This window comes from Phyllostomus discolor, chromosome 5 (assembly GCF_004126475.2).
Source record: "Phyllostomus discolor isolate MPI-MPIP mPhyDis1 chromosome 5, mPhyDis1.pri.v3, whole genome shotgun sequence".
Taxonomy (NCBI): domain Eukaryota; kingdom Metazoa; phylum Chordata; class Mammalia; order Chiroptera; family Phyllostomidae; genus Phyllostomus; species Phyllostomus discolor.
Genome location: NC_040907.2, coordinates 123,990,279 through 124,013,192, shown reverse-complemented (window position 1 = coordinate 124,013,192; position 22,914 = coordinate 123,990,279). Strand labels below are relative to the sequence as shown.

General features: G+C 37.0%; 1 protein-coding gene and 1 pseudogene across 6 annotated transcripts in view; one reads left to right on the top strand and one right to left on the bottom strand.

Moving 5' to 3' along the window:
* Positions 1 to 22,914, top strand: part of MCU (mitochondrial calcium uniporter) — a 235,299-nt gene that overhangs the window by 175,464 nt on the left and 36,921 nt on the right. For all 6 annotated transcript variants that reach the window (XM_036026813.1, XM_028511834.2, XM_028511835.1 and 3 more), the window contains one exon: positions 1,090 to 1,159. In XM_036026813.1, the coding sequence (XP_035882706.1) occupies positions 1,090 to 1,159 (70 nt within the window). The remainder of the gene's footprint in view (positions 1 to 1,089; positions 1,160 to 22,914) is intronic.
* On the bottom strand, positions 18,820 to 19,336 carry LOC114496432 (annotated as a pseudogene).

Sequence of the window (22,914 nt, the reverse complement as noted above, 5' to 3'; positions counted from 1 at the left end):
GCTAATACATTGGTTTTTAGTCAGTTAATGCCTTCCTTTCTTACTCCTTTAACAGTTTTGGGGGCTGGGAAAGCAAAAATTACAAAGGGATAAATTAGGCATATAGCAAGTCAGAAACAAATGCAGTATTCTTTCTAAAACTTAGTTTAATGTGAGAACCTGAATTTCAGACCTGAATGCACAGTGACACTACTCTTTGATGAAATGTTTTCCTTCTAATATTCAAAAGATGGTAGTGATTCAAGATTCAAGGAATGAAGTTTCCTGACCAAGTTTTTTTTAGAAGAGAATAAACAGAAAGACTAAATATTTACCTAATAACAGTAAATTCATGATAGTTATTTAATAACTGATGATACCTAGCAAAAGACATTTTGGAAATGCAGGTCTAAAAACCAGCAAGAGGAGGAAGCAGGAAACTTTAGTTTACACTTGATAGCACTTAAAACTAATATTAAATATTTTTAAAAGTAGATGAAAAAATAATTTGCGTGATGTGTGTATATAAATCTGTTTGTATGAAATCTTGAAAACAAACCAAAATGTTCATTACCGTTACCATATTTTGCCATGAATAATGCACACCTTTGCCCAGATTTTTGATGGAAAAATAAGGACGCGCATCATAGATGGCTGTAATGACTACATACGATGGGTGTGGTAATCCCATGTATAATGTGCCCCAAAACATGGGTGTGCAGTATACATGGCAAAATTTGATATTTTAGGATGATGGGAATTTGAAAGACTTTTATTTTCTTTATATGTATTTTTATTTTAATTTTTATTTATTTATCTTTAGAAAGAGGAAGGGAAGGAGAAAGGGAGGAAGAGAACCATCAATGTGTAGTAAACCCAGGCATGTGCTCTGACTGGGTTTCAAACTGGCAAGCCTTTGGTTTGCAGGTTGGCACTCCATCCACTGAGCCATACCAGCCTGAGAATCTTTTATCTGTCTTTTTTTAACTTCTCTACAGAGAATACATATTACTTAAGTATTCAAAAAGCTATTCTTTTTATATATACACAGATATGCATATAACATTTGTTATTCTGTCTTGACTGGAGCTGTGTCTTTGTATTTTGTAGGTGCAGCAGAGGCTCTCTTCTTGGCAGAATTTGGGTGTTGTTTATTGCAGTACTGTTGTGCCCTCTGATGGTGAGTTGTAGCAAATCCATTTAATCCATTTTTTGTGTCTGTTTCTTTCCCCTCTTATTAACTCAGGTTTCCCATTCTCTAATTGGCATAAATTTATAAACTATACTCTTTTGCTTAAAATTGGCTGGGAGTCAGAGAAAGAAGGAGTGAGCTTAAAAAAGAGAAATAAAATTTGAATGAGGATCTAGTGAATTTAGAGGAAGAATACGTGAGAAAAACTAATAGACCATCAAGTTTTCATAGTATGGAATATTACTGTCTAGCTTTTTTTCATTTGTTTTAAAACTAGGGACATAGTTAATGGGAGATCACAGAAGCACCATCTTTGGTATTTTTTAACCATTGTGTCTTCATATATGGATAATAAATATTTCCAGCCCCTTCCTGGTATCGGAGCCTACATGGAAGCAATTCAAAGCTGAGACCTACCCCCACCCCCTTGCTTGTCTTTTTCTTCCTGTAGGGTCAAGACTATAATACTCTTCTTGATGTGGAAAAGAGTGAACAGATGCTTGGGGACTGTATGTGGTCCTTTGTAAATGTTCATGATGCTGCACACTGACAACAGGATCTAAATTTTGCTTGTTTTTATAATAGTAGAGGAGATATTTTTACTATTCCTCTTGTCATTTCTCTTACCCAGTGTTGTATATTTACAGTTTAGATTATTTGCTTAGGGCTGATTATTAAATACATTTCATCTGTGTTAAGTTTAGTTTGATCTAATTTCAACCTTATAAACATTAATTCTTAGAGTAGCCATCGAAAGAATATCCTCCAAACATATAAGGACACCTGAAACTGAACAAACCCCAGGTGAACTGTGAAAGTCCTAGGGTCCCCTGTATTTAATCAATAGAGATAGTTGCAGTGTTATATCAAGACCCCCTCCCAGAGCTGTTTAGTTATCTGAATATATAGACAGTGTGTTCATATTTGCCATATTCTCTAAACTTGGAGGAGATGTACATTTGTGATTACTTACTTGTAATATGGAAAAGTTGAAAGGAAAAATAGGCCAGAATCAAAATAAGAAAAATAGTAAATGGCTTTCTTTTTCTTATCTCTTCAAGACATAAAGAACTGCTCAAGTAATATATGTATATAAATTAAAAAGCAGCATGGTACTTTTTTACTGAGGACAGGCAGGTATGTTGACCCCATTCAAAACTCAGTATGTGCGCAGATGCCAGTATTTCCCACGTGGCTGAAAGCCAGCGCACCATAATGCCACCTCCCCATGCCACCTACTTCGTTTCCTCTTTGGCCCCTTCAAAGCAGTGGGCGGCTATCACACGTACCCCTGACACTGTCTTGGCCCATTAAACATCCAACTGGGTGCTGTCCACATCTATGCCAGCACCACTCCCAGGTCCTCTTACCTTCCTGCATTACCTCTACCGGGTAACATGATTGCATACATAGTCTCAATAAAGAGAGAATTTCTCTCAATGTATAAAATACTGTTCATAATGTTGAATCTTCTCAGCTTTTGCAAAACTAGCATTTCATTCAAAAATTTCTAGCTTTCATAACATTGTCTGAAATTGTTATATATTGTCAGTATGTGTTATTAATATGTATCCAGTAGCTTATGCATATTCAATATCGACTAAACTATACTACAGCAGTACAGTCATCTGCCAGTGGTTGTTAAGATATTCAGAGTCAATTAGCTTGAACTAGTGAATTTGGGAATTTATATTATTAATTTTACCACTTAATGTAGTTACTATTATCCTATATACTAGTCTGCATGAAAATATTTCAGTAATGTAACAGTGGTACAGTTGTACTGGCATATCTGTCTGCATGTTATCCAAGGACATAAATGCTAGTAGGTTGTCCCTATGTCGTGTGAGGGATTGATGGTAATATTTTTACAAAAGCTAAAAGTGTTTGGGTGTTTGGTGACACGGGCCATGGAAGAATTCACAAGGAGAAGAAAGTGCAGAGAGTAAAGGTTTTATTTTCACTTTCCCAGGGGAGGGAAAGGGCAGGTGCAGAGATATGTACCAGCACCAGCCCTGAGAGGTTAGGGCAGTGAGCTTCTGTAGGGTAATGGGGTGGCTTTAAGAGCAGGCTGTGTCAGTTAGCCTGCAAAGTGTTTCAATGTTATCTTTGGGTGCAGGGTTCAGTGGCCATTGCGGTCTAGGGTGTTCTGTTTCACAAGTTCCCAGAGCCTCTGCATCTTCAGGGCACTTCCAGTAACGTTCTAGTCCTGAGGATAAAGGCTCGTAAAACAATTAGGGTCAGTCATGCTTTATGGGGTCCAGTGAGCCCTGGGAAAGAGGGCCTGAGAAAGTGGCTTTTTGTCCTATTAGGATACATTTTTTAAAAGAGTGTGGCTTCTAAATTTCCTACCAATAAGAAAAGTAACTCATATTAGCTATCAAGAAATAGAAGCACAAAATTACTTGATTTAATGTACCAGTAACTCAGTGAGTGTCCTTACTACTACCAAATTATATCTTTCTTATTTTGTATTTCTTAATTAATTTTACCTTAGGTCAGCAGAGCATGTGAGAAAACTCTGCTTAATACACAGCTACTTTAATAAAGTTTAACCACCATTAGTGAACAGCTCTACCATCATTTATTGCTCTTTGTGGTGACCACAGGCCATAGTCTGTTACCAAAAGAAGGCTTGACCCTAGTTTTTAAAAGTACAAAATCTAAAATATGCACATTGCATAATTATGATATTTATATTATTAGTATATATCACTAGTATATACTACCCTTAGTAATTGCTTGTTAATAATGTGGTTTGGCAAATCTTTTAGTTATGACCTCTGATAGCTGATACAAAATATATAGATTATCTTAAATGTTTAACTTCCTTACTAAAGCAGTCTAAAAGGTATTTATTTTTGTATGTGTCATAATTACTTTTGAGGATCTAGTGTAGGTTCTAGATTCTTTCTCTAGAAGGAAATTTATATATACACATAGGAAATTTTACATGTAATTTCTTAAAGACTAGACTCCCTTAAACCAACTCATAGAACCCCTAGTCTCATGGACCTCAACTCAAGAACTGCTTGGGGTGTATTGCACACAGGTGCACATGCACACACCTGGACCCACATTTGTGTTTCCCTTCAGGAGAGGCATTGTGCTTAGAGGTTAAGAGAAGGTCTTTGGAGTCGAGCAGACCTAAGTTTGCATCCCATTTCATTATTTAACCACCTTATAACCTTAGGCAAGGTAACTTTTCAAAATCTCTTTCCTTATCTATGACATGGAGATAATATTATTTACTACCTCCATGAGAAAAATGCACTTACCCTTCAGAAATACTACTTACCCACTGAAAACTCTTACTCTTTAAAGGGTAGTAGTTACGGTAGTGTTACAGACCCCTAATCTAAAAGATGTGATTTTGGGGTTCTCATTTTAATTTCTCTGTGCCCCAGATTCTCAAATGTAAAATGACCCACTGTGAAATTTTTACAATTGTATGATTTATAACTAAGGCCTTCAAAGCCTTTAGGTGTTCCCTTTCTTGTTGATGGAAGTTAAGGATGAAAGTGATGCTTCTATATACAGGTTGAGTGTATAATTTATCATGCACCCAGGACACTTTTGAGAGTGCAGGGGGGACAACCAGAGTTGTACTAACAGTTTCAATAGCATAAGCCAGGACATATCTTCACCTTAGCTACAGGGAAAGTGCCAAAGGTGAACTAAGGTAAGAGCAAGGAAAAAATGGCCTCTTCTGTATGGCTTTGTTTCTCTGCACAGAAATGTAATGCTGTTCAGTTAGCTCTGTATTGTGAACTGTGGTAGAGAGTTGAGTTTATTTTGTAGTTAACAAAAAATATGTAAGATTTCCTTACAAAAATTGTTTGAGGGTAATTTTAGTAATGGAAGTTTATTGGAAATTCCTGTTTAATAATAATCAACTATTTAATTAATCTAAATATATATAAATTCTTAATCTAATGTCTATGAATGGTTTGGGGATTAGATATGTGCCCCAAATTTTTTCTCTTAATTTTTATCCTGTTACTTCTTTTTTAAATTTTTTTTTATTTTTAGAGAGAGGGGAAGGGAGGGAAAAAGAGAGGGAGAAAACATCAATGTGTGGTTGCATCTCATGTACTCTCTACTGGGGACCTGGCCTGCAACCCAGACATGTGCTCTGACTGGGAATTGAACTGATGACCCTTAGGTTCACAGGCCGGCACTCAATCCACAGAGCCACACCAGCCAGGGTGTCCTGTTACTTTTTTTTTAATTCTTTTTTAATTTATTGATTTGAAAGAGAGCAAGACATCAGTTTTATTGTTCAACTTAGTTATGCATTCATTGGTTGATTCTTGTATCTGCCCTGACCAGGGATCAACGCCACAGCCTTGGTGTATTGGGACAGTGCTCTAACCAACTGAGCTCCCCTGCCAAGGTCATTGTCCTTGTAGTTTTTTCTAAAAAGCTTTATTGAGATATATTTTACATACCACAAAATTCACCTGTGGTTATGCAAACATCATAAGAATCCAGCTTTAGACTGGTTGTTTCTCCCATAAAAATTCCTTTGTTCCTGTTTTGCAATCAACCCCTGCTCCTACCCTAAGCCCCAGGCAACTACTAATCTATTTTCTATATCTATATTTAAACCCTTTCTAAAAAGGGTTTATATGACTATAAATGCTTCATACAATATGTAGTCTTTTGTATCTAGCTGCTTTTACACATCATAATGCTTTTGAGGTTTATCCATATTGTAGCATGTATTGTAGTTCTTTATTTTTATTGAGTAGTCGTTTAGTACTTGAAAATACCGTATTTTGTTTATTCACTCACCAAATGAAAGGCATTTAAGTTGTTTTCCATTTTGAACTATTAAGAATAATACTGCTATCAACGTTTGCTTATAAGTCTTTCTGTGGCATATGTTTTAATTTCTCTTGAGTAGATAATTGGTAGTGGAATGGCTGGGTCATATGGTAAACATATGCTTAACTTTTTGATAAATTATAAAACTGTATTCTAAAACAGCTGTACCAGTTTGCATTCCCACCAGCAATGTATAAATGTTCCAAATTCTCCATACCCTCCCCAACACTTGGTATATGGCCAGTCTTCTTGAGTATAGGTGTTCTAGCGGATTGTTTGCATTGTGGTTTTAATCTGCATTTCACTGATGACTAATGATGTTAAGCATCTTTTCAGATGCTTATTAACCATTCAAATATTTTCTTTGGTAAAGTGTCCAAGTTTTTTTCTCATTCCAAAAAAATTACTATCTTCTTAGTGTTGATTTGTACATGTTCTTTATTTTCAAGCATTTTTGAAATAGTTTTTGAGGAAAGAGAAGACAGGTTTTTTTAGTCATGCTGTGTTATTAATGGTCACACTCTTGTACACAGCTGTAAATTCTGTACTTATTGTCGTCACACTGAGGGCACAAACACATACCACTACCGTCTTGCATTCCAACTTTTAAAAAACATAACAAAAAAAGAAAGTAATGAAAGTCCAAAGATGGAACACAAAGCCTCAGTGTTTTAATGTGGTTAGAGTTCCCACCAACCTAAATATGAAGTTGGAACAACTCAAAACACCTTATATTTTTCCATTTTTGAAATATATTCTATAGTTTCAATGTTTTGTAAGTATAAGTTTCAGTTTGACATTACCAGAATGTAGTTGAACTAGTTCCATCACAAAGTCCCTCCCTTTTTTTTTTAAGGATTCTACAAAATTGACTTTCACATTGCCAAGAAAAGCAGGCAAATGAAATTGGAAAGAACTTTAAGCTTTATTTGCTCACAATATTTGAACTGGCTCAACTTGGAATAGAAGCAGGTTTATGTCAAATTTCAGATGATGTCATCTATTCTAGGATTGTGACATTAATCCAATATTTTGAAGTAAGTTCTGAAGAAATTGGAAACTATTCCACTTCCCTCCACAATGCAATTCGATGAAACTATTGATATTGCTCTGAAGAGTTAGTTTTTATCTGATAATAAGCAAATTGGCACAGCCAAAGAGGAATCCTGAATATGTAAGATTCTCTTATGGAAATTAGAAAGGCTGTTAACATTATTAATAACTATTACCATGTTTGAAAAAATGTTAAACTTCTTTTCCACAATAAATACCAGAAAAAAAAAATTTGACGCTGAGGAAGATCTTGTTACTTTACTTTCTGTACAAATGATGCATCTTCCAAACTTGGCAACATGCATATTTATATTACTTCGGAGAAGAGAGGAGCTTCACCCACCGTAATAATGCACTGCCCCCCACCACCACCATTGGCATAAACTGGTTGGTATCGAATACTCTTCCAACAGACTTGAAGGAAGCCTTGCTTGCTACCACACAAGTAATCACTATCATGAGAACAAGATTTAATAAGAAAAAGAATCAAAATAGAAATTTTTTTCTTTACTTGATTAAACATTGGACAGGAATTTTTAAAAGAGGAGAAAGCTTAATATGAAGAAGAGTTGAGTTATAGCTTGATTTATTTGGGGATACCTAGGGCTTTATGAATGAGCATAGTCTTCCAATTTAAGAACTTACAGTTGTTATTACTGACTTAGTAGAAAGATCATGAACTATTTTAAACAAGCTAGAGCTCTAAACTAGGCAATTAGAAATAGACAACAATCTAAATTTTCGAATTGCTAGAAGAGTTTCTCTGTGTGCTGGTCATGGACAGAAAGCCTTGTCAGTTTCTCTGCCAGAATTAAAATTCAGAGCTCTTGAAGCTTATCTCCACTGAGAAACCTTAATACTGAAACTTGGATTTGTAATCTTTTCATTTTGATATTGCATCAAAGCAATGACCTGAATTCAATCCTACAAGTCTTAGAGAATTCTTAGGTTGCTTGCACACCCCTCACACATCGTCTAGTAAACTGAGCTCTAGAAGTTATGATCATTTTTGTTACCACATTATATGAGTACCTTTCTTAGTATCTCAGAGTTTTCACAGCTTCTTTTCATCAAAACAGAAAAGCACAACCTTTTATTTTATTTTTATTTTTAATTTTATTTTATATTTTTCCTCACCTAAGGGCATGCTTGTTGATTTTAGAGAGAGGGGAAGGGAGGGGGGCAGAGAGGGAGAGAAGCATTGATGTGAGAGAGAGAAACATCAATCCCTTATGCGATGGGTCAAACCTAAAACCTAGGTATGTGCCCTGACCAGTTGAAATTGTGCCCTGAAAAGTTGCAATTGAACTTGTAACTTTTTGGGCTACAGGATGATACTCCAACCAACTGAGCCACACTGGCCAGGGCAGAAAGGCCTGACCTTTTAGACATCAAAGATGATATTTAAGTACCATGTTCCAAAACAATAGCAGTCTTATAATTGAAGTGTTCCTTTATATAGAGTGAAAGTTTATTTTGTTTTAATTTGTAGTCTTGTTTTCATTGTGGTTTTAATTTCATTGTGTGTTTAAAAAACAGCAAATAGCCATTGATTTTGCTTTAAAAGAAGAAAAATGTTTCAGTTTTTGTAAACATTGATTTTTCAAATATGCAATGTAGCCCTGGCTGGCATAGCTCAGTGGATTGAGCACGGGCTGTGAACCAAAGCATCGCAGGTTCGATTCCCAGTCAGGGCACATGCCTGGGTTACAGGCCAAGGCCCCCAGCAACCGCACATTCATGTTTCTCTCTCTCTCTCTTTCTCCCTCCCTTCCCTCTCTAAAAACAAAAAAATAAAAAAATCTTTTTAAAAAACTGCAATGTAGTAGTGTCCTCAGGTTGCCATACCAAAATGCCATAGACTTGGTGGCTTAAGGAACAAAAATTTATTTTCTCTCAGTTTTGGAGGCTGGAAGTCTGAGATCAGGGTGCCAGCATGGTCAGGTTCTGGTAAGAACTGTACTAGCTTGCAGATGGCCACCTCTCACAGTGGGGATTGGAAAGAACACTTACTCTTATAAAGCCACAGTCCTATCAGATCAGGGCCCCACCTTCATGACCTCATTTAACCTTAATGATCCTGTCTCCAGATAGTCACACTGGACATTAGAGCTTCAGTGTATAAATTGGGGAGAGAAAAACGGCAACATAATTCAGTCCATAGCAGACATTATGAAGGAAATCAGTTTCCAATGAAATAAAATAATGTATAAAATTTTATGTATAAGTTGCTTGAATTTTTCAGGAAATTGGGCTAAAGGAGGAATCTAATTCTTCATCATATTCTCAAAGAGGTCAATTATCCAAAAATATTAAGGAACAAAGAATTGGTTTGCATAACTTTTACTCTTAACCATTGTTGCCTTCAGTGGAACAGGTCGTTTTTGTTCTCTTGAGATTTAAAGGCATGATTGAAAGTTTTTTCATGGACGTGTTATATGATTTCAGTCTTTAGGTTTTAGGACTTTAGATTTTAGGAAAAACAGGAAAAACTATTAAAGCAGGCATTTTCATATATTCTCATTAAACCATGTGGGGTATTGGAATCCATGCATTATAGATAGGTAAGGACACTGAGGTATAGTTATATGGAGTAATGTGTCCAGGGGTTCAAGGTGTCTCCTGTGGTAGAACTTGAGTACTACCAAATCTGAGATTCCAAAACCCCCAATTGTTCTGCATCACTGCACTGTACTTTAAGACTGTATTCCACTTTTCACCACCCAGAAATCAAAGTGGGTCAAAGTTTAATGAAGTTACTTTCATAACAGCACCATCTTCTTAAAAAGAGAAAGGGGTTAGAGCACTATATTAGTACAGGGTTTCATTTTTACAAAAGCAAAATAAAACCTTTAATTCTCAGTAGAATGAGTACACAAATGGAAGGAAGGGAGGGGATGCCCTTTTATCTCACACAAATGCTTTTTAAAATTTATGAGAAAATAGTTTTATAAACTGATTTTAAAAGTACCAGAATTACAAAAGGTACATAGATTGTACAACTATTTCACATAAGACTAATAATGCTATATATTAAAAGATGATTTATGACTTTGTTTTCACAACTTTTATCATTTAAGCCTCATAATTATAACATCATAGTTTTTTACGTACTTCTGCAGAGATTCAGTTTTACAAATACTAAATCACGTGAAATACACAATGAACATATAGTGGATTTGATTAAATTTAATTTGTACTACTAGTTATAAAGACCCCAAACAAGTGGATTTATCAAACTACTAAAGTTATGGTTATATGATTGAGTATTCTTATATTGGTATGAGAAGATATTTTCTACATAAATGTACGTTTCTCAAAATCAGTATTCTTCAAATGATGTTAATATGTGACAGGTTTTTCATAAATTTTGAGTAATTTAAAGATGTTTTTATTTATTTACATATTTAAATGGATTCTTCTGAGACTATTGTGATTCAAGCATTTTTGTTTCTACATGTTAATTATAAATTCCAATGATATATTTTGCCTTAAGTATAAGGAAGGGCTTTAATATCACCAAAATAATAGTTCATTCTATTAAAATTGTGTTCTCACTTTTGTCTAACATACCATAATTTAATGAAAAAAAAGCATATGGACTTTTGAAATGATATTTATAAGTATAAAAGTCATTATTAAAAATAAAATATTTGATTGTATTTAGGCATGAACTAGTAAAAAATCTGTAAGCTGACTATTGAGCACAATAAACTTTATTGAAGGACATAAAAGAAGACAGGGATAAATGAAGAGTTACACCATGTCAGTGCACATGTAGACAACAATGTGAAAGTTTGTCAGTTTCCCCCCACATGAATTTATAAACTCAGTGCAATGCTATCAAAATCCCAACAGGAATTCATGAACTTATTTAAAAATGTATATGAAAGAATAAAACTATACATGTAACTAAGATAAATTTGGAGTAGAAAAGAGGGAAAGGATTACCTAAACCACCTATTAAGATATATTTCTTAAACAATGATAATCAAAGTAAAGTATTGGTACAGGAAAGATTGTAGGATCAGATTACAGAAACCTTGCAAATATGGAAATTTGACATGTGATATAATTAGCATTGTAAATGAGAAGATTGGGTAGACTCTTCAATCAGTGGTCCTGTTGCAATTGACTTCTTACCTCACAAAGTAAATTCCAGATGACAAATGTGGAACATAAAATTCTAAAAGGTAAAAAAAAAAAAAGTTGGCCAAATTTACATCAGAAACTAAAAACATTGCTAACTATCTTAGCCTTTTTTTTTTATTTTTTTTCTTTATGTTATTCTTCACTTTTTTTTTTATTTTATTTATTTATTTTTAGGGAGGGAAGGGAGGGGGAGAGAGAGAGAGAGAGAGAGGGAGAGAGAGAGAAACATCAATGTGCGGTTGCCGGGGGTTATGGCCTGTAACCCAGGAATGTACCCTGGCTGGGAATCGAACCTGGGACACTTTGGTTCCCAGCCCGCACTCAATCCACTGAGCTACGCCAGCCAGGGCTACTATCTTAGCCTTTTTAAAAAAATTATAATAGGGAAGAAAAAATCTCGGCTTTCAACCGATAAATAAATTGTATATTTAATAATAAAATTCTCCATAGAACTTTAAATGAATGATCTAGAAATATGATTCAATTTGAATAAATCTCAAAGCGTTACTGAGTATAAAAACCAAGTTGTAGAAGGTTGTATACAATGCTACCATTTATGTAAAGTCTAAATACATACAAAAATTATGCTGAATATTTGAGGTCTGTCCAGAGATATCGAGCCATGTAATATGAAAAATAGAGGCATTTATTGAAGAAGATACAAGAAACATTGTACATAGATAGAGCAATGACACCTCTGTCCCCTTCAAAGTAGGCACCTTTGGACCTCACACAGTTCTCCCCGTCACCATCACCTGCTTGGTCGTATTTTCCTGGATCTCATCAACTGTCTGAAATCTGTTCCCTTTCAAAGGTGATTTTAGTTTTGGGAAAAGCCAGAATTTGCAGGGTGCTAAGTCTGGACCATAGAGGGGCTGCATCACCTGGGTGATTTGATATTTTCCCAAAAGATTCTGCACAAGACATGGTGCATGAAGGGGCACATTGTTGTAACAAAGCTGCCAGTCACCAGTTGCCCATAGCTGCAGCCTTCTGAATCATCTGAAAAGCTTCTGCAGAGGAATATTCAAGCTTAGCGCAAAATTTGATGCAGATGCATTGCTCTACTCACTCAGCCATTTTGCATGTGACGGCCACACAGTACATGTGCTCACTCAACAGCATCTACCACCCCCACTGACGAGTACAGTGAAGTCATCAGTTCACACATGCGCATTCCAGTCCCCTCTCCTTGGCTGTCAGGTTACATTGATGTTGCACAAACCATTCTCATTATATTAACCATGGATGGACTTTTTCTGGGCAAACCTCATATGTATTTAAAACTGTGTAGCAAATTATGGCAATATTTAATGGTTTAAAACAATAAAAATCTTTAGTTATCTCATGTTTCTGTGGATTGGGAATTTAGGAACAGATTAACTGGGCAATTTGAAGTCTCATGGGGTTGCAATCCCATGTCAGCTACAATCATTTGAAGGCTTGACTGAGGCTGGAGGATCCAATCTAAGGTAGCTTACTAATATAGTTGAGAGTTGGTGCTAGCTTTTGGTGGGAGGCCTTCTTTTCCATGTTGGCTTCTCCATAGGGGTGTTGCATTGTCCTCATTTGGCTTCCCCCAGCACAGGTGATTCAAGAGAGCAGAACAGAAGCTACACTGTCTTTTATGGCATAGCTTCAGAAGTCACATACCATCTCATCTGCTGTATTCTGTTTATCCAGACCAGACATGATTTGATGTGGGATGGAACCACACAAGGATGTGAATACCTAGAGGCAAGGATCGTGTAGAGCTCTCTCAGAGGCTGGCTACCACAATACTTACTATATATTGTATCAATGTATTTGAATGCAATATATAGATGTGTGTGTGCATCTGTGTCTGTGTTTATGTATGTCTGCCTCTGTGTGTATGCATCATGGGTAGGAATGATAAACACAAAATACCGACTTCAGGATCATGGGGGAGGGAGGTTTGGAGAAAGAAAGATTACCTGATTCAGTGTGGCTAAGGAGCAAGACTGAAATGAAGTGAGAAGTTCAAATATAGTGTAGCTGATATAAGAGGCAGCAGTGACCTGGAATAAGATGGTGGTAGTAGAGCAAATTGGAGGGGTTAGGGATTTTAGAAAGTAGAATGAAAGGATGTGCTGACCGATTAAATATGATGAATATCATGTTCTGGCTCTAAGAGTTGTTGATGTAAGAAACATCCAAACCTGTAGCAAATTTTTATGAGTTTATTTGAGCCAAACTAATGACAATTGCCAGGAAGCAAAATCTCAACAGTTTTAGAAAATTGCAGAGAATATCAGTTTTGCCACTTTTATACATTTGAATAAAAGGAGGATACACATCGAGGGTTATGTGAAGTCTGTTAATGGTAGATTAAGGAGGCAGGAGAATGCAAAGCAGAGAAATCTCTGGGATTGGATAAAAAGCAAAATGGAGAGACATGTATATCTTTGACATTGGTGGTTACAACATGGTAAATGTCACAGGCTGAGGCAAGTCTGTCCCAGCATGGTCTGGGATATGTGGATCCTTGACTTCGTGCCACAAAGATTTCAAGACACAAGTCCATGTGATTTTGACAGTACATTTATTAAAGCTTGGGACAGTGAGACAAAGGAAAGGCATAGGATAGAAGAAGCAAGACGACAGCAACAAAACTGAGCCAAACAGAGCTGCTTTGTCTCAGAAAAAGGTCACAGAGGCAGAAGTGAGCCATGGTAGGGTTGCTTGGCTTGCTGAAAAGTCACAGAGGCAAAAGGAGGGCCCTTGGAGACTGAATCAGGGGGTTAACCTGAAATAAGCTGCCACTGCCCACTGCTCCCCTGGTTACAAGTCAGGTCCTTAGAGCTTAGGAGAAATAAAGTGAAAATACACATCTGAGGAAAAGGAAAGGGGCACAGGCATGCTCAAGGGAGAGCACACACTGTCATTCTTTGTCTTAAGGGTTTTTATCAATTTTCTGCAGGCAGGAATTTTAGGTGAGGTCTTAGTCGGAATATTCATCAGCTTTCCAGGTGTGTCCTTTAATATGCTTATGTGTCATTTCATGCAGAAACATTTTTACTGACATGTCCTCTAGAGCAAGGGACATAAAGGAAAGAATAAGTAAATGGGACTTCATGAAAATAAAAAGCTTCTGCATGGCTAAAGAGAACAGTATTAAAATAAAAAGAGAACCAACTGTATGGGAAAACATATTTGCCAATGATACCTCAGGCAAGGGTTTAATCTCTAAAATATATAAAGAACTTACACAACTTCACTCTGAGAAGACAAGCAAACCAATTAAAAAATGGGCAAAGGACTTGAACAGACACTTCTCCAAGGAGGACATATAGAGGATCCAGACACATGAAAAGATGCTCAATATTGCTAGCTATCAGAGAGATGCAAATTAAAACCACAATGAGATACCACTTCACACCGGTCAGAATGGCCATCATAAACAAAGCAACAAATAACAAGTGTTGGAGAGGTTGTGGAGAAAAGGGGACCCTAGTGCACTGTTGGTGGGACTGCAGACTGGTACAACCACTGTGGAAAACAGTATGGAATTTCCTCAGAAAACTAAAAATGGATCTGCCTTTTGACCCAGCAATTCCACTGCTGGGACTGTATCCTAAGAACCCTAAAACACCAATAAAAAAGAACCTTTGCATCCCAATGTTCATAGCAGCACAATTCACAATAGCTAGGTGCTGGAAGCAACCTAGATGCCCATCAGGAAATGAATGGATCAAAAAACTATGGTACATTTACACAATGGAATTCTATGCAGCAGAAAGAAAGAAGGAGCTCCTACCCTTTGCAACAGCATGGATGGAGCTGGAAAGCATTATGCTAAGTGAAACAAGCCAGGCAGCAAAAGACAAATACTGTATGATCTCACCTTTAACAGGAACCTAAACAACAAAACAAACAAACAAGCAAAATATAGCCAAAGACACTGAAATAGAGAACAAGCTGACAGTGACCAGAGGGGAGAGACAAGGGAATTTCAGGGGTGAATGGGAAGGGTTTACAGGAACAAATATAAAGGACACATGGACAAAAACTAGGGGGGGTGGAAATGTGAGGGAGGTGGGGAGGGATGGGTGGGTGGGCTGGGATGGGAGTAAAGGACAAAAAACTACTTGAACAGTGATTAAAATAAAATTAGAAGAAAAATATGCTTATGTATCAGAACTAATGGTCTAATGGGGTTTGAGATCATTCTCTAGTCAGCTTCACTTCTAGGATTTGTCTGGCTCTAACTGTTGTTGCTGATTGTTGTTGTTTATTCCTGACTTCATTCATTCTTGGGTTTATCTGGCTCTAATGGCACTAATTGCATCTCTGTTTTCTGTCTTGCTGACAAGGATGATTTAAGCTACCAGCTCTTTGGGGAAAAGAGATGTAAACTTCCTGCTCTTAGGTGTCCTTGTTTAGGGAAGATAAGATCTGTTGATTTATTGCTTGGCTGCTAATTGCTCAACCATTGAACCATCTGTCTCAGTTTCCCCATTCCACTTTGCCAGGTAATTTCCTAGCTTCTTACTAAGCTGCCTCAATAAACACAGTGCAATAGAGATGGTATTTGGGCAACAAGATAACAGTGAGGGGTTCTGTGGTCTCCAGCTCTGGTGCAGGCAGTTGTGTTTTAAAGCGTCTGGAAAAGATTACTCTAACATTTCAAAAATATGTTATCTTCGATGCCAAGAGAGTAGACAGGCTCACTTAAGGTAGATTGAGCCATATCAAGGAAGCTACATGCCAGGGTGTGACTACCCACAGTGATTCACTTGTAGTTACTAGGAATTTTTATGTTCAGACCATCCTATGTGATGGTTACTTTCAAGTCCTTGAGTTTCTAAGGACACCATGCAGGCCTCACCTGAGCTTGCCAGGTTTAGTATGTGGACCCTTTTTCATCCACAGAGTAGTCAAGGATATCAGATGATTTTCTGGATTGGAAAATACTTATGTAATGATGGTGTTATTGACTGAGATGAAAACTGTCAGAGATGGGTGGTTTGAGGAGATTAGTTTAATTTAGGATTTTTCAGCTTTGAGGTATGCCTGTGGGAAACCTAGTTGTCCAGCAGACAGTTAAATATAGGTTTGGGGCATCAGCATTTAGATAGTGGCCGACACTTTGGAAGGATATGCCTAAAAATGGATCTGCCTTTTGACCCAGCAATTCCACTGCTGGGACTGTATCCTAAGAACCCTAAAACACCAATAAAAAAGAACCTTTGTACCCCAATGTTCATAGCAGCACAATTCCTACAGCAGCAGTCCCCTGAGGCCTTTTCGACACTAGGGACCAGTTTCATGGAAGACAATTTTTTCATAGACTAGGGTAGGGAGGGCAGTTTCAGGATGGTTCAATTGTATTACTTTTATTATGCACTTTATATCTATTATTATTGCATTGTAACATATAATGAAGTAATTATACAACTCACCACATGCTAGGACTAGCTTGTGGGCTTACCAAAACTGTGACTGAGACAAGTGTGCAGTGCAGGAAAGAGGCACAGACAGAAGTGGTAAATAAAATAATGGGTGGGCCACATGCAGACTAAAATAAGTGTATGATTCTGACTTAAAGCCTGCCACTGATGCAGCTTAATTGTCACTTGCCACTCACTGATAGGGTTTTGATATGAGTCTGCAAGCAGTTGATTTATTATGGTCTCTGTGCAGTCAAACCTCTTTGCTAATGAGGATCTGTATTTGCAGCCGCTCCCCAGCACTAGCATCACCGCCTCAGCTCCACCTCAGATCACCAGGCATTAGATCCTCATAAGGAGCGTGGTCTAGATCCCTCCCATGTGCAGTTCACAGTAGGGTTCATGCTCCTGTGAGAATCTGATGCTGCCACTGATCTGACAGGAGGCAGAGCTCAGGTAGTAATGCAAGCCATGGGGACTGACTATTCGCTCACTCACCACTGCTCACCTCCTGTTGTGTGTCCCAGTTCCTAGAGAGTATGTGAATTGAAAAGTGTAAAGGTCTAGGACAAAGCACTTAGAAACTTATGGGATGAATACAGAAAGAAGAGCCTGTAAAGGAAAATTAGAAGGTGTAAAAAGAAAGGTAAAAATAACCAGGAGAGTGTGGAAAAAGGAAAGCTTTTTATAAAACGAAGGAGTGGTTAACATCATTAAATGCTGCTAAAACAAGTTAAGGGCTAAAATTATTACTTAATTTAGCAACCATTTAATGTCTTATGTGACCTGAGAGAAAACATTTTTTTTTTAGTCAAAAGATGAGATGAAAAGCCATTTTGCATTGGGTTGAACTGTGTGACCTTAGCACCATCATATAACCTGGCTTAACTTTATTCCTAGCTGTGAAAGAAGGGCATTAGTCTGTATGATTTCCCAGGCCCTTCCAACACTAAAATTCTGTGATTATATTTCACATTGCTGATGTAGAATATTACAAAAAAAAGGGAAGAAAGAAACAGACAGTGAGTGACAAGACAGAAGCTACTGGAATCATCCATTGTATAAAGTTCAACTAAGTAGTTTGCAGAAAGTACTCCACATGTGCTTCTTTATTGTACCAGTTGCCTTTCTTAATAAGTCTTTATTATATATACAATCAAGTTCATAGATGGCATATTTTGGATATTTTACCCATTATTTTGAACACCACATACCCTACTATGAATTTTCATAAACATGTTTTAACAATTAGCTAAATAACAAGCATTTGCGTTTTATGACATCTTTTATACTTGAGGCCCCAGCTCCATTTTTAAAAAATTAATTCCTTCTTCTAACCCAAATGTCTGTTTACCATGCAGTTCTTTTAAACAGAAAAATTCCTTGTCTTTTTATTTTTATGCCTAGATCTGTTGTCATGTTCTGTCTCAGTATTGACATTGGGTGCCCCATATATTCTAGGTTTCTTTGAAGCACACTGCTGTAAAACATAAATTATTTCTTATTTTATTGAAATGAAAACCAAAGCAAAAGATTTTTAAACACCCAAGCCCAAGTCACTTCATGAAATTCACACTTAAAAAGAATATCTGTCTCCAGAGAATAGTAGCTGACAACTGCTCTTAGCTTGCAAATGCCCATTGTGATTTCACAACAGCCAGCAGTTATTTTATCTATTGTAAAACTGGGAAAACTTTGGTAATTGTCCTTTATTGGTTGCAAACCAAGAAAAACTAACATTTACATTACAATCTAGTGTGTGGAAAAGAAGGAGACCTGGGGATTTAATTCAAAAGCAGTATTAAATGAAGATTTATCAGTTCCAAAATGTGCTGTTCCCTGCAGAGTTTCTCAAAGCTGCCAGTTTCCTCCCTTTGAAAAGTTTCATAATCTTCAAGGAAAAAGTTAAAGTGAGTGAGAAAGACTTTAATTTTTTCTGTTGATTTTGGCTCAGTTATTTTAAAACAGTAACCCCTAAGCACTTACCTGTGACACTTACCTCTTGGTGTTTTAGTGAAATTTTTCATACTTTATGTGTTTAAGACTCATAGATTCCTATCTTTTATTTTTTTTTCCCCAAGAGTCAATATTTTGTTTTCTTTGGGATAAACTAAGATTTCATTGGTAATTTTAAAATAATGTGTTATTTTAGTAAATTTACCTTTGGGCATTGTACAAGCTCTTTTTTTTTTTCTCTTTTGCACTTGTGAGCATTAGTGAACTCCCCTCTGTGTGGCTTCAAGCTGCCAACACACAGGCCCCACTAACACTCTTCATCTTCTCCTCAGCTCTTCGGCTGAAGAATTTGGCCTTCACAATGACAGGCTACTTTGGGAGCTTTCTCATCCCCAGAACTTTGTCGTAGCCTGATCGCAGCACAACAATGATGGGAGTGGCTCCAGTCTTGTTTTTGACAGCATTTACCTGTGTCTCCTCACTGACCAAGGTCCACAGTTTATCAAGGCTGACGGTGGAGCAGAAGCTCTGGTTCCTCTTTAAGTGGCAATGCCTCATACCAACTTTCACAAAGTAACCTGGGAGACTACCTTGGCCTCCTGGGTGTTTCCTGTGCTTGCTGATGCAGCTGTGGCCATGGCTCATGTGGCCCTGTAGTTTCCAGGTCTTCCTCAGTCTGGATGGCATGTTGGTGGCCGAGATGCAAAAGGACAAACTCTTTTTTTTAATATTCAATTATAGTTTTCTCAATTTTTCTCCCCATTGCTCTCCCCTGTCCCTCCCATACCCCCTCCCCTGCTCCCACAGTCAGTCCCTACCATGTTGTCCATGCCTATGGGTCCTTAATACATGTTCCTTGACCTGAACAGACACTTCTCCAAGGAGGACATAAAGTAGGTCCATAGACATATGAAAGAATGCTCAACATCACTAGTCATCAGAGAGATTCAGATTAAAACCACAATGATAGACCAATTCACACTAGTCAGAGTGGCCATCATAAACAAATCAACAAACAACAAATGCTGTTGAGGTTGTAGAGAGAAGGGAACCCTAGTGCATTGTTGGTGGGAATACAGACTGGTGCAGCCACTGTGGAAAACAGGATGGAATTTCCTCAGAAAACTAAAAATGGAACAGCCTTTTGATCCAGTGAGTCCACTGCTGGGAATATACCCTAAGAATCCTGAAACACCAATTCAAAAGAACCTATGTACCCCAATGTTCATAGCAGCACTATTTCTAATAACCAAGGGCTGGAAAGAGCCTAAGTGCCCATCAGTAAATGAGTGGATCTAAAAACTGTGGTACATTTACACGATGGAATACTACCAGAAAAAAAGAAGGAGCTCGTACCCTTCATGACAACATGTATGGAACTGGAGAGCTTTATACTAAGTGAAATAAGCCAGGTAGTGAAAGATAAATACCATATGATCTCACCTGTAAGTGGAACATTATCTACAAAGCAATCAAGCGAGCAAAATAGAACCATAGACATGGAAATAAAGAACAAACTGACAGTGACCAGAGGGGAATGGGGTGAGGGATAACCGGGGAAAGAATGGGAAGGGGTAAGTCCATGTCTCTATGGTCAGTGAATATTTGACAAAGCGGGTAGGAGCATAAAATGGATTAAAAATAGCCTCTTCAATAAATGTAGGAGATCTGGACAGGTACATGCAAAAAAAAGAAACTAGACCACCAAATTACACCATACACCAAAATAAACCCAAGATGGATGAAAGACTTAAATATAAGTTGTGATACCATAAAAATCTAAGAGGAGAACATAGACAGGAAAATTTCAGATATCCCATGCAGAATACTTTCACCAATACATCTCCTAGGGCAAGGGATTTAAAGGAAAGAATAAACAAATTGGACTACATCAAATTTAAAAACCTATCTTTTATTTAAATTCAACTGTCTGTTTTTTGAAATCTGTGGTTTAATAGTTTTTTCACATATAGAAAGGAAATAATTGAGGGGAAAAATATCAGGTGAACAAGTTACCATATTTTTCAGACTGTAAGACGCACTTTCCACACGCGCTCCCCCCACCCAAATTTGGGAGGAATAATGGTTGTTAATGCTGCTGTTGACTTCTGTTTACATTTACATTGGTGAAATGTTATGTTATTTATGTTAATAAATATTTTACCATATTTTTTGCTTCAAAATTTTTTTCCTGTTTTCCTCCTCTAAAACCTACATATATGTCTTATGGTCTGAAAAATATGGTAATCACTTAATTTTATGAACTCATCATTGCTGCCTGCAGAAGACATAGGAATATTCTTTTTATTGGCTCTGATGTTAAAAAAAACAACACTGGATTGCTAAGATTCTTTTAGAAATGATAAACTGAAATTCAAATATCTCTAGATACTGAAAATTTTAGTTTGTACATGCTATGTATTGGGTTCATATTACTATCTCTGGCCTCTTCGTTAGAAACAGAGATCCCCTTTTGGAAGGAAGAAAGAAATGCAGATTTTTGACTTGACTTCTTTTTAGTTTTTATGTAAAATTCAAATCATGTATTCACAAAGAATTAACTGCCATGGGAATTGCCATCCTACTGTCAACAACTAGAACACCAGACAAAATGTGTGAAACAACTATTTTTAGACATTGGACAACAGCACAGGATTGTGATCTCTGAGAGAAGAGAAACAAATTGGATTAACCCTATATTGTCCTAGCTCACAGCCTGAGGTTTTGGCTAAATTCTAAACCATAATACCAGGCCAGAACAACTTCCATGGAAAACAATTACTGGGAGCTGTAAAATGAATAATTCTCAGTGCTCATATAGGGCCAGAAGTCATTTGACTTCTCTCTAGCCAAAAGGAGAGACATCACTGAATACATGAACATTCAGTAGAGACTCCCAGAAGAGCCGTACCTTGGAAGTGGGGCCAAATTGGCCCTCAGACAAAGGATTCTCTAGATCTGTCCTAATAAACCTTTGTAAAGACTTGAAAGTAACTTAACTGAACAAGATCCATCATTCAACAATATAAAATTAACAATTTCTAACCGTCAATCAAAGATTACCAGGAATATGAAGAAACAGGAAAGGAACCAGAATAAAAATCAGTCAGTTGAAATAGACCTATAAGTGATGAGAAGATGACATTAACAAATGAGGATTTTAAAATAGGTATTATAAATATGACCTTACATTCAGAGAGGAGAAGGAAAACAAAAGCATAACATGAAGAGAAATAGAAGTTATAAAAATAAACAAATGTCCCTGGCCAATGTGGCTCAGTTTTTTGGAGCATCACCCTGTAGTGGAAAAGTTGCAGGTTTGATTCCCAATCTGGACACATACCTAAGTTGTGGATTCAATCCCTGGTCTGAACACATAGGATCCCTGGTCAAGTACCTACGGAAGGTAGCCAGTTGATGCTTCTTTCTCACATTAATGCTCTGTCTTTCTCTTCCTCTGTCTAAAAGTAATGAAAATAAAATGTCCTCAGGTGAGGGTAAAAAAATTAAAAGTAGAAAAATGGAACTTCCAGAGATGAAAATTGTACCTGAAGTGGAAAACAGTACAGATGGAACTAACAGCAGATTAAACACTACTGAAGAAAATATCAGTGACATTGAAGCACGTAACAAAACTATCCAAAAGGAAGCTGACGAGGGAAAAAACTGGAAATATTGGGTTGGTCAGAAAGTCCATATGGTTTTTTTTATGAAATAAGAGATTTTTTCATTTTCTTGAATTTTATTGATTTGGATATTTTGAATATGTTGGGTATCTCCCATGTGGTATCATATTGATTGTTCTCAGTTAATACCTCGATATGATCACTATAAACTTCAACTGGTCTACCCAACCACGGAGCATCGTCCAGCGAGAAATCTCCAGCACAAAACTTTGCAAACCACTTTTGACAGATTCAGTCAGTCACAGCACCTTCTCCATACACTGCACAAATCTTTTTTGTGTTTCAGTTGTGTTTTTGCCTTTCTTGAAATAATAAAGCATAATATGCTGAAAATGTTTTATACTTTCTTCCATCTTCAATATTAAAATGGCTACACAAAAATTCACCAATTTTGATAAGTATTTTTAATGCACACTGATATGACAGCTGTCACAATACAATCTAACAAAATTGTTTCAAATGAAGTTAAAGACAACTAAAGAGCTGTGGTGAGCCCTGGCTGGCTTAGCTCAGTGGATTGAGCTCGGGCTGTGAATCAAAGTGTTGCAGGTTTGATTCCCAGTCAGGGCACATGCCTGGGTTGCAGGCCACAGCCCCCAGCAACCACACATTGATGTTTCTCTTTCTCTTTCTCCCTCCCTTCTCTCTCTAAAAA